At 32.4% G+C, this 12530-nt stretch overlaps 2 protein-coding genes across 4 annotated transcripts; both read left to right on the top strand.

The window, feature by feature from the left end:
• The first annotated feature begins 1006 nt into the window (after positions 1-1006).
• LOC111015239 (retrovirus-related Pol polyprotein from transposon RE1) lies at positions 1007-3023 on the top strand. Of its 2 annotated transcripts, none has more exons than XM_088124814.1 (2): positions 1007-2309; positions 2415-3023. In XM_088124814.1, exons 1-2 carry the CDS (start codon positions 1343-1345, stop codon positions 3011-3013), a joined length of 1566 nt encoding a protein of 521 aa, XP_087980940.1. In that variant the 5' UTR covers positions 1007-1342; the 3' UTR covers positions 3014-3023. The 2 variants fall into 2 exon arrangements, with proteins under 2 accessions (XP_087980940.1, XP_022145891.2); XM_022290199.2 differs by having other exon boundaries at positions 1010-2309; positions 2627-2865.
• Positions 3024-5764: 2741 nt separating this feature from the next.
• LOC111015338 (protein trichome birefringence-like 24) lies at positions 5765-9340 on the top strand. 2 transcript variants are annotated; one of them, XM_022290338.2, is made up of 4 exons: positions 5765-5894; positions 6096-6733; positions 7064-7341; positions 8269-9340. In XM_022290338.2, exons 2-4 carry the CDS (start codon positions 6424-6426, stop codon positions 9040-9042), a joined length of 1362 nt encoding a protein of 453 aa, XP_022146030.1. In that variant the 5' UTR covers positions 5765-5894; positions 6096-6423; the 3' UTR covers positions 9043-9340. The 2 variants fall into 2 exon arrangements, with proteins under 2 accessions (XP_022146030.1, XP_022146029.1); XM_022290337.2 differs by lacking the exon at positions 5765-5894 and having other exon boundaries at positions 5954-6733.
• The last annotated feature ends 3190 nt before the right edge of the window (positions 9341-12530 follow it).

Below are 12530 nucleotides of genomic sequence, written 5' to 3' on the forward strand. Positions count from 1 at the left end.
TTTGAACCAATTTGTATAATTAAGTAATTAAGTTGCAACTAATTTATATAATGGAGTTGTTTAGGTAAGTTAAAAGAATGTAATGTTTGAAATTAACCGTTTGAAGATGCAGTATAGTTATAATTAGGACTCTTACATTTGAAGGTGCTTTTATGTAATTTCACCTATTAAAACGGACATATTTAAAAATATGATATAAATTTCTGTAAGTTGGTTTACCATAGTGGTCAAGGGGTTTGCCTTTTTTCTTTTGAAAATGGTATTTTTTTTACGAATTTTAACCCAAAAATTTTCGTGAAGAGTGATATTAGGCTCTGGAGTGGAATATACTCGTATACACCAATGTTTATTCCCTTAATCTCTCAGGAGCTTTGAACATGACATTCAATCTTCTGCATACTCTTTCATCCGCTATAACATCATTCAGATAGATCTTTTACACATAAGTGTGCATGATTTGAATCCTATATATTAATTGTATTTTTTTTTCTATAATATCCCATGGTTGGCCGAATTAGTAGAACAGTTAATTTATATATATAATTAAGTAAGTTGTCTGAGTAAGTTAAAAACTTTTTTTTGTTTGAAATATAATTAAAAGTTTTGAGAGATAATTATTATAATTATTATACTTAAGGGTGCTCTATGTAATTTATCTATTCATTTACTTAAAAATATTATTAAAACAGATATAAAAGAAATGATATAATATTTTAAAAGCTAGTTTGCCGAAGAGGTTAAGGGGAAGACTTAAATCTTTTGCACACAAGTGCTGGCAAGACCAGTAACAGTTTTTTTTTTTTTTTTAATTTTCTTTTTTATAATAGCTTGTGGTTGGCTGGGCTGATCCAAGCAGTGATGGATTTTGTAAACTAAATGATAAGTCGAAGAGACTAGAAGTTTCGTTTTCTATGAAATATAGTTATTAGTGTTAACCATAGTTTGTTAACCATAGTTTAATTAATACTATGGTAGTTAGATAGTTTGTTATGATACAAGCTTACAGCTTTAATTATATTTAGACTGACCAAATAGATCATGAATTCTGTAGAGAGAAATAATACAGTTTTCACATCTCTCCAATTTGTTAGCGACTAATATGGTATCAGAGCATAGCGCTCTCTGCAATTTTTTTTCGCTTCCTTGCATTTTTTGAGGATTCGTGAAGATTCATAGAAATCTTCCTTGCGTTCATGGCGGATCAGGAAATAACTTCTTCTGTACCTACTTCAAGTACAGCAGGTACGACGACTATTGAGTCACAACTCAATCCATACCTAATCCACCATTCCACCGCTCCGACTACTATGCTCGTCACTCAACAATTGCTTGGTGCAGATCTATGTTGATCGCACTCTCTGGAAAGAACAAGGTCGGATTCATTGACGGCACTATCAAGAAACCTAATGGAAATTTGCTTGCAGCGTGGAAGTGCAACAATGACATAATAACTTCCTGGATTATCAATTCGGTTTCAAAGGAGATAGCCGCGAGCATCATCTATACTGGATCTGCGAAGGATATTTGGGATGAGCTTAAGGAGCGCTTTCAACAAAGCGATGCTCCGCGAATCTTCCAACTTCGTAAGGAATTGGTTACTACAATCCAAGGAACTCTGTCTATTGAAGCTTATTATACGAAATTAAAGACTGTCTGGCAAGAACTTACGGATTATCGACCGACTATTGACTGCACATGCTCTGGATTGAAGTCTCTTTCGGAATTCTTTCAATCAGAGTATGTTATGACTTTCCTCATGGGGCTTAACGAATCTTATGCCAAAATTAGGGCCCAGATTCTTCTTATGGATCCAATTCCACCTATGAACAAGGTTTTTTCATTACTCATCCAAGAGGAACGTCAACGTGCTATAGGCACCATCAATCCTCCTCTTCCTTCGATGGCCATGGCTGTTGCTGAAATTTCCAAGCGAAATAGTGCTACTCAATTTCGCCGAAAGGATAATCGATCCTTCTGTACTCATTGCGGCCTTCGTGGACATGTAATTGACAAATGTTACAAATTGCATGGTTATCCTCCAGGATATCGTGCTAATAATCCTGCTGCTAGGATCGGCCAACTGCATAATCCCAATGGAACCTCTCATTCCAATGGCGTTGTGGCTAATCAGGTCTCTGAGAAGAATGTTGATATTACTTCATCCCCTGCCATTCAACGACCATCAAATAGTTCGCCTGCTTTCTTTAATAGCCTCAATTCCAGCCAATACTCACAACTTATGGAGATGCTTCAATCTCACCTTCAGGCTGCTAAACCAGAGACCATCACGCCTATGAATCATGTTGCAGGTACCTGTTCTTCAATGGTTTCTTCTTCTGTTTTTAATCAGAAAACTTGGATAATCGATTCCGGAGCTTCTAGTCATATATGTCATCAACAGACTCTTTTTCTAGATATGCGTCCTGCTTGTAACACTGCTGTTGTTTTACCAAGCCGTTCTCGGATTTCTGTCAAGTTTATTGGGACTGTTCAGTTATCCGATGCTCTTATACTTCATGATGTCCTCCTTGTTCCGGAGTTCACTTATAATCTCCTATCTGTGAGTGCACTGCTTCGACATAATTGTTTCTCCATTGAATTTTCTGGCACTTCTTGTCTTATTCAGGACAGGTCACCATTGAGAATGATTGGCAGGGCTGAATGTTTAAATGGACTTTATTTTCTTACACCGCCATTGTCCATTGCTTGCCTGCCGGTGTCTTCCTCTCCTGCATCTCAACCCGATTCAGTCATTACCTGCCTTGTTACTACTGATATATGGCATCAACGCTTGGGGCATCTCTCCCCTACTCGTCTTGCCTTATTAAAACAGTTTTTGAATATTACTGATAATGGTTCATCTCATGTTTGTCATATATGCCCATTGGCTAAACAACGCCGTCTTTCTTTTTCAGCAAATAATCATGTTTCTGATTCTGTGTTTGATCTAATACACTGTGATATTTGGGGTCCTTTTAACACCCCACATTTGATGGATATACATATTTTCTGACCTTAGTGGATGATTGTTCTCGATTTACATGGATTTATCTCATGAAGCAAAAATCTGATGTCTTAACCATAGTTCCTCGATTTTTTAAGATGATTGAGACACAATTTTCAAAGATTATCAAAGTCTTTCGAATGCTCCTGAACTTCGATTTACTGAATTTTTTGCTTCCACGGGAACTTTGCATCAATTTTCTTGTGTTGATCGTCCTCGACAGAATTCCGTTGTAGAACGCAAGCATCAACATCTTCTCAATGTTGCCCGGGCTCTTTTCTTTCAGTCTAAGGTCCCTTTATGCTTTTGGGGTCATTGCGTGCTTACTGCAGCTTTTTTAATAAATCGAACACCAATGCCTCTGTTGTCCAATGTTTGGAGTTAATTTATATGATTAAGTTGTCTAAGTAGGTTAAAAAAAATGTAAGTTGTCTTAATAAGAGAGATCAGGGTTTAATATTTGAAATTAAAAATTTGAAACTGTAATTTTTACAAATATTATATTTGAGAGTGCTATATGTCATTTACCTATATTTATTTACTAAAATAATGCTATTAAAACCAAGTATTTTTAAAACAAAAATAATACAAAATTTTGTAAGCTGGTTTGCCCGGGGCGGGGAAGACTTTATTCTGCACATAAAAGTATATGAGTTTCGAACCCATACCTAGCAATTTTTTAATGTTTCAAAGTAAAAGCTTGAGGTTGTAATCCTTAGGTTTGTGGTATGTAATTTACCTATTTATTTACTAAAGGAAAATATTATTAAAACAATTATATTTAAACAAAATGATACAAAATAAGTTAATTTAAAAGTTTTAGGTTGTTCAAAATAAGTTAAGGATTCAATTACTTATACAAACTAAATTTGAAACATCTCCGGATTTGAATTCATTAAATAAAATATAATTTACAGTATAAAATTTTTAATTTAAAAAACAAAAATATAACAAATATAACAAAAGATATAAGAATTTAGAAGTTTGGCCGTTCAAATAATGGTTCTCGAAGGCAAGATTACATAGTTGCACATTCGCTAAATAGGCTAGAAGTTTTTTTTGTGGTCTACCATACACAATGACCTCAACGTATATCCGTCCATGTTAAGGGTTAGATAGGTTCATATCTCATAGCTAGTAATTTTTTTTCTTTTTATAATATCTTGTGGTTGGCCAGGCTAGTCGAAAGGAAAGGATGGTGGATTTTTAAGCTAAATGATAAGTCAAAAAAGACTACAAGTTTTGTTATATATATATAGTTTAGTAGATAAAATACTTAAATTAAATAAGTTTTAGTTAATTTGTATGTATGATTAAGCAAGTTGTCTAGCTAAATGAGATGGTTTAATGTTTAAAATTAAAAGTTTGAGGTTGTAATATTACAACTATTATATTTGAGGATGGCTGTATGTAATTTATCTATTTATTTATTAAAAAATACTATTAAATCTTTTAAAATAATAATACAAAATTGTATGAACTGGTTTGTCCAAAAGATCAAGGGAGAAGTTCTGCACATAAGTGCGCATGGGTTCGAACCCATAACTAACAAAATTATTAGAGTTGGAATATTCTACCAATATATACATTTTTTTCTTTTTTTAATAAATTAACTTATTTATGTAAATTGAATATTAACGGATACATACAAATTTTTTTTTTAAACCTAAATAAAATTTTCTCTTAATTCGAAATAAGGGTGGTTGGACATTTAAATTTTTTTTTCCTTTTTAAAAATTTACCTATCTAAATCCTTAAAACAAATTTTCATATATATATATAAAACAAATTTTCATATATATATATATATATATATATATATATATATATACACACACATATACACACATATTTTTTTCTTATATATTTTGAAACGAATAAAAATGGAAATATATTTATATAGTAAGTTTTGTTTCTTTTTAAAAAATTTCGTTTAACATATTTTATAATAATAAGGTTGTTGAATCTCTTTTTGATTGATCAATGTGTGATATTCCGAATCCTCATAAAAAATTTTCGTTTAAAAAATCCAAAGAATGCAGGAATAATCCAGCCTTCCATCGGATGCGCCTGTGGCAGGTCGACTTCAGCCAAAAAGTTCGTAAACGTTTAATAAAAAACTCATGAATGGCAACTCCAAACTTCGTCCGCGGAAGGGGCTTAACCCAATGCACCATTACTAAATTTGGTTAAATTTCTTGTATTATTTACTATATTATATTAACGTTTGAGTTCATATAGGTCTATTGTAAATCCACCTTGATAACATGTATAGATAGGGATAAATAGGTACCGACTCACCTTAATAATGTCCATTTTGTAAACCTTGAGTATAATATGTACTCAAGTTGATAATTTTATAATTAAGCAAGTCAGAGGATTTAATATTTGAAATTAAAAGTTTGAAGTTGTAATTCTTACGATTATTATAGTCGAAGGTGATCAATGTAATTTCTCTATTTATTTATTAAAAATATAATACTAAAACAAGTATGTTTTAAAGAACTGGTATAAAATTTTATAAGCTGGTTTGCCTGAGAGGTTAAGGGGGAAGACTTAAGATCTTTTGCACATAAGTGCGCATGGGTTCAAACCCCATCGCCGAAGATTTTCTCGTAAAGTTGTCCCTTCGATCTTTAATTAAAAAAATAATTGAATATAAATTTTAACCGTTCTTCCTGAAAATTCCCAACTCTACCTAGATAATCAAGATTGGGATGTAGGTGAATATATTTGTAAATACAAATGAAAGGAATTCTCGATAATTTTCAAGAAAAAGAATGAATTTTTAAGGTGAAGCAAAGCCACCGACTCTTGGAAAAAGTCGTCACCATTCCCCGCAGCGATTTGCACCTTTTTGGCCGTATCAAAATATGGTCCATTTTGGAAGGTAAAACGTCTGAAAGTGGTAGTGGAACTAATTCAAAGACAAATTTTCATTAGCTGTATTGTATAATTGTAGATTCACCTTAAATCCCAATATTTTAATCCTACTTATTACCAGATTTTCGATGATGTTATGATTTGATTACTCATTCAGTACATTATTAGCGATTCAATATTGATTTGTTTGTTTTTCTTTCCCCTTCAGTTTGTTTGGGCAAATGAGCCGCACTTCTTGTACTTGGTATCCTCTCTCTCAATCATTAATGGCTCAATTTTAGTTTTCACTTTCTTCTGCACTCGATTGAAATGGAATGACCCAAATTACTGCAGAAGAAGCTTAATCTGCTTCCATTTTTTTCAACTGCTTGTTGTTCTTTTGGTTTCCCCCTTTTGTTGTCACGACGAACTTTGGAGTGGGGAAACTCGGATCCAGATGCGTTTTAACGGAATCGCCCTGATTTAGAGTATTGGGTTGCTTCTCGAACTTCACATTGCGATCCGGTTTCTTCAGAGACAAAGTGGGGAAGAGGAGGATGAAGTTCAATTGGAAGCTACCGTTTCCTTTCAAACGCAACCATTTGTTCATTCTGAAGCTCGTTCTTCCTATTCTCTTAATGGGTATTGCCTTTCGTTTCCTGTTCATCAGCTCCAATGATATGCCGACGATTCTAGAAACCCCTTTAACGGAGAAGACAGCGGCGCCCACGATTTTGGAAATCCCTTCAACTAAGAAGAGTGACATTCCTGGGATTTTGGGAACTCCTTTATCTGAGAAGACCGAGGATTTGCGGACGAACGTGCCACAGGAAGCTCCGAAGAATGAAGATCCGAAACCACTTGAAGGTGATGAACAATGTTCTTTTATGATATTGCTATTACTTATTTTCTAGTTGTCCTCTCAAAATGCTTGGATTAGGATCGAAGATTCGTAACTATTTGCCGTTCTTAAATAGCACTGTAAATCAAAATATGGGGGATTTTCTTTTCTGTGGAATGCTGAAATTCCTTTACCAGGATTTTCTTTTGAGTCTAATGTTGAATGTTGGATTAATCTTCTGTCAACTAATGGGTTGCTTCTCTATTTAGAAGTGTACTGTTCATTTTCTTCACCCCCCTTCTTTCTCTGAGAAAATGAAGTTTTAAAAAACTTGGTTGGAATTAAAATTGGCGCAGGGAAGTGTAATCTCTTTGTTGGAGAGTGGATCCCAAATTCATCAGGTCCTATGTACAATAATGAGAGCTGCCCTCATATTGAATCCCATCAAAATTGTATGAAGAATGGGCGGCCGGATACAGAATATCTATACTGGAGATGGAAGCCACAGGATTGCGAACTACCGAAGTTTGATCCTCAAAGATTTCTTGTGATGATGAGGGACAAAACATGGGCGTTGATCGGAGATTCGATATCTCGGAACCATGTTCAATCACTGCTGTGCATGCTTTCAACGGTATGTAATAAATAATATGTCAGTATGAAATTTGTGGCAGGGAGGTTACCATTACCGACTTCATGGTGCCTTAGTTATGATTTCCCACAGACACATTCTTCTCTCGGTATTTTAGATACCATCAACTTCTTGTCTGTTTAGTTTAGTGAAAAAAGTTATTTTTAAACTCATGCCATCCTTTTCTAGGATAAGCCAATCCAATCTAAAAAATCTTTGAAGCCTTCAATTTATGGCTCCATAATCCTTTTTTTTTTTTTTTTTTTTGGTTATGAAGTTGAAGTTTACCATATCTTTGTATTTTATGTTTCAAGTACATTCCAAACAATAGTGACTGCTAATAACTGATATGGTAGATGAATATTCATTTATAGAAGTAAAATGGAAGCTATATGAACTGGTATCATGATAAGCTAACTTTCTAGTCAGCTGATTGTTGTTAGTTGTTGAGCATTTAAACTGTTTGATGGCGATACATCTCACTTAGTAAAATTTGGGGAAAAGATCTCTTTAAATCATCTTCTTAACCGAGGAAGTCAATTTCGACATCAAAGTTTCTTGAACAAGTGATCTGATTAGTATCCTTAGTTAGGTGAGTTCTATAAGATTTGGTGTGGCCGTTCTTGTGTGGCTGGACAAGCTTCTTTTTCAGGTGTTGGTTCCTTCAAGTGCCTTTTGCCTGATTGGATTTGTGTGTTTTAGTGCTAGGTAGCGTTTTTTCATTTGGGGTTGGGTTTAGGCAACTTTGTGTTTGAATGTTAGTGGTTTCTTGTAGCTGCTAGCTGTACTGTTAGGTTTTTAAAATGAGGTTCTCCATGTCTTCAATTTTCCGATCTAATTATCTAGCAACTCGATCTTTTATCATTAATGCCTGAAAGCTTCTCATGTTGGATTCGACAGCTTAATTGGATGTTGTATACTTATTCTCAGGTGGAAGTAGCTGTCCATATCTACCATGATGAAGGATACAAGAACAGAAAATGGAGGTTTCCATCATATAATTTCACTATTTCAGTTATTTGGTCACCTTTCCTTGCAGAAGCTGCTATATTCGAAGATTTTAATGGTGTTTCAACATCTGAAGTTGAGCTTCATCTCGACAAGCTCGATAAGAAATGGACAGATGTGTTCCACCAACTAGACTACATGATAATTTCTAGTGGTAAATGGTTTGTGAAATCTGCAATCTACTATGAAAACAATAAAGTGCTGGGTTGCCATTCTTGCCCAAAAAGAAATTTTACAGAGCTAGGAATTGAATTCGCCTATCGCAGATCGTTCCGGTCTGCATTAAAGTTTATCTTAACATCGAATCACAAGGGCATGATATTTATGAGAACATCAACGCCTGACCACTTTGAGAATGGGGAATGGTCCAATGGAGGAACTTGCGACAGAAGGGCACCAATTAAAGAAGGTGAGATTGAATTGAAAGAACTGACCAAGATTCTGCGCAACGTTGAGTTGGAGGAGCTCAAAAAGGCAGAAGAAAAAGCGTCTCAAAACGGGTTGAATCTGAAGCTTCTTGACCTGACCCAACTTTCATTGTTGAGGCCTGATGGGCATCCAGGTCCATACAGAGAGTTCCAACCATTTGCACATGACAAAAATGCCAAAGTACAGAGAGATTGCTTGCACTGGTGCTTACCCGGTCCGATCGATTCGTGGAACGATGTGATTATGGAGATGGTGCTAAATGGATAGAAACTTCACCAATGTCGAGCACAAGATTTTGCTACAAAAAAGGTACACTCTTGATTTCTCTCATTGTTGGTAAAATACCGTTCGGGCCATCTTCTGCAGTTGATTATTGGATCATTCATAGATGCAAAAGAATGGAACATTTCTTTAGGGTGTTCATATCTACCTGTATTAAACACAGCCATTTCTATTGAGTTAATTAGTTATTTTATTCTACCTATGCAACATATAGAGCATATTTCTTGTCCTTAGTTTGAGAATTCAAAAGGGAATGAGATCCAGCTGTTGCTTCTATTTCTTATGATCGAATCAGGTAACCAAATATTTGTAAATATAGTTTTGATGTCTCGATTGAGTTATCAGTCATGGAACTGAATTTGTTTTGTGGTCCTATCATAAACGTTAGGAAAGAAATCTAAAAATCTCTAGCCTAACCTTCATGTAAAAGATCTTTTCTTAACCTCAAGTACATCTCTATTATACTTCGTAGAGATCTTAGTTAAATGATCGGGTCATGTAGAGACAAGCTTAGATTCCCTAAAGATTAACGAGATGGATAAAAAAAGAGGAACTTTTGCATCAGGCTATGCCATCGAGACTAACGGAAGGATTTTGCGAGCTGTTCCAACCATGGTTGGATGTGATAAACTGTATGCCATTGAGAATAATAGTACGCCCATCTTATCATTTAAAAGAGTTTTTTTCTTTGCTAACTTGTATTCTGTTTGTAGATTTCAGCAGTATTCCATTTAATAGATTAAAGAAAAGTTATAGAAGATCATTCAAAGTTTGATTATTATATATATATATATGAAACTTCACTCACCAATTACCAATCAAAAAAGAATCTTTAAAAAAGTTGAATGTGTTAACTTTGTTCTTCTTCTGTGTGTTCTTTCTCTCTCTCTCTCTCTCTCTTGCAAATCAAAAAGGCTCTTCATTCTTGATTTCAGCTTCTTTGCTTTTGTGAAGAGAAAGAATGAAGATTAATTTAAAAACATATGTTCTATAACTTTATTAGACTATGACTTTAGCTTAAATAAACCCACAGTTTGATTACACTTTTCAAGAGCATGAGATTCATTTTAATTTTATAACATGAATATTATATTAATTTTAATTAAAATAATTTAATAATTTGAAATATAAACTAAAATAAAAAAAAAGTCTAAGAATAATTCTCAACTTTCAATCTTTTAATGTAACAAAGATAAAGTTAAATTGTTGTCAGAAAAAGATGAACATAAATAATGTAAAATAGTTAATTGAATTTAAAAAATTACATTAATGATGTTATTGAAATTATCAATTAAAAATTTGGATGAAATTGTCTAATAATAATTCTTTTACATTCTATCTTTCTATTATGTAATAATAATGGTGTTGAAGCTTTTTTTTTTTTTTTTAATAAATGCAACAATATGTCGCGGGAGGTCTTTATATATTCTACTATTTGAATATTTAACCATGCAAGTTCTAGCTAACAACGCCTTATTAATTTACTCTTTTTTTCAAGGGAACAACAAATTTAGACCATTCTAAGAATTTTTTGAAAAATAGCTTTCTATTTTTGTTTTAATAAATTCTTCTACTAATGATTATTATTATTTTTTTCTTGGGAATTCTTCTTTTCCTTCTTTTTCTTCTTTTTATTTTTGTACTCTTTTTGTGTTGTTATTATTATTATTATTTTGAAAGTGGATAAAATTTCTTCCCATTTTCCACTTTTTTTCCTTTTTAGTATTCATTTTCCAACTTGTCTTTCATGTGCCCACTTGTCCACCACTTCTTCGATAATTTCTCAAAGTGGAAGAGAAGAGTTCCATAATTGGAGTTTTTGAATAAATACCTTTTTATTTTTCATTTTTTAAACACATTAATTTTCATATTAAATATTAAAAAGTAATAAAAAATAGAGGTGTTAAGCATTTTATCTTGGCTATTTTTCCTATAGGAATAAAAAAAAAACCTATACAATATAAGTAAGAAATGTATTTTTTAAAAAAGAAAGAAAAAACGTCAAGAAAATAAATAATATTACAAGTAGGAACATAGATGCTAATCATAAACGTAAATAACTTATTGAAAAAGAACAAAATAAGTTAAATTACGTATTTAATACATGACTTGGGACAGTTACCTAGGTTAATTTCAATGATGTGTTGAACTTAATTTAATTTTGACTATGAACTAATTAATTGTTGTTAACATTATCGTTTAAATATTGATGTGACACATTTAATTAGGTTAACGAGTGAGATAATTTAACATGTTGCAGTACAAATAGGTTAATTGACTAAAATAAAAGTGGGCAGGCCAAAAAAATAATTCAACAAAATATATATAGATGAAATGCACTTTAACTTTAAGTTATGGTTCATTCTCTTATAAATCATTATTTTTTAACAGATAAGTAATGGTGTTAACCATATAAACTTGTTAGAATCAAAGTTAGAAATATCACCAGCATCATGAATAAAGGTTAGAAATAAAATGGACACGATTATTCAACTTCTAAATTTGTAATCTTTTAATAGTTATTCATTAATGAATAATACTTCACCTGTAAACAAGAAGTTTCTTACGAACCACTCATGTTTATTTTCAAGGTAAATAACTTAGAATAAAACCTATATTTTCAAATATAATAGAAAGTCTAACAACTTGTAAGAAGTGATAATCCAAATTAAATACAAACTTAATGTGAGGTATAAAAAATACATCAACAAAAATCAAATTTATGTTATATTTGAGAAGTTGTGATATTTTAAAAATACATATTAAATTTGTGCTATTCAATGAAATTTCTCTTATGGTTTTTATGAAGCGAATTTTTTCTTATATTTATTGATGCTATTATTATTATTATTTTATTTTGTAGGTAAATAACGATTAGTTTTCAGAGTCCCTTTTAAAGATTTTCCAAACACAGTAGTAGCACAAGAAAAGAAAAGAAAATCCTAACGCCTCGACGCTTGCAAAGAGGTTGATTATTGTAAATTTTATGGCATTTTGGGCTCTACATGCTTGATTATTTGAATGGCCGAAGTAGATAAAGATACTCTAACTTTCTAATAAAGTTGTTATTAGTTGAAAGAGAATTTTGATTCAATAGGGTAGAATTCGTAAACAACTTTGATTTAGAAAAGTTCATCGTAGGAAAAGTTAAAAGAACAACATCAGTGAAGTCGTATTTTAGAGTTTTATTTCCTTGAGTTTAACCTTGTTGCTTGTTAGTTGTGTAGTTCGTATATTTTATTAAATTCTTTACTTTTACTCCATTAAATTTCGACATTCAGATAAAATCGAAGTATAGAAGTTGGTAATATTAATAACTTTTAATTTATTGTGGAAATGAATAACCTACTTGTTTTGTTATTATATTACCTGTGACAATTCATACACTTATGAATTTGAACAACAATATATTTCTAAAAATAAATAGACCTTATGCGCCCAACTCAACGCTTCCTTGCTCACAACCAATCCCT

This window comes from Momordica charantia, assembly GCF_013281855.1.
Source record: "Momordica charantia cultivar OHB3-1 chromosome 6 unlocalized genomic scaffold, Mcharantia_2.0 BLBB01000006.1, whole genome shotgun sequence".
Lineage (NCBI taxonomy): Eukaryota > Viridiplantae > Streptophyta > Magnoliopsida > Cucurbitales > Cucurbitaceae > Momordica > Momordica charantia.

Excerpts from the sequence above, each read along its gene's own strand:
- LOC111015239 (XM_088124814.1), top strand. The coding sequence starts at position 1,343 with ATGTTGATCGCACTCTCTGGAAAGAACAAGGTCGGATTCATTGACGGC. Across the intron at positions 2,310-2,414 it reads GCCTATGAATCATGTTGCAG|ATATGCGTCCTGCTTGTAAC; the intron begins GTACCTGTTCTT and ends CTCTTTTTCTAG.
- LOC111015338 (XM_022290338.2), top strand. The coding sequence starts at position 6,424 with ATGAAGTTCAATTGGAAGCTACCGTTTCCTTTCAAACGCAACCATTTG. Across the intron at positions 6,734-7,063 it reads AGATCCGAAACCACTTGAAG|GGAAGTGTAATCTCTTTGTT; the intron begins GTGATGAACAAT and ends AAATTGGCGCAG. Across the intron at positions 7,342-8,268 it reads TGCTGTGCATGCTTTCAACG|GTGGAAGTAGCTGTCCATAT; the intron begins GTATGTAATAAA and ends ACTTATTCTCAG.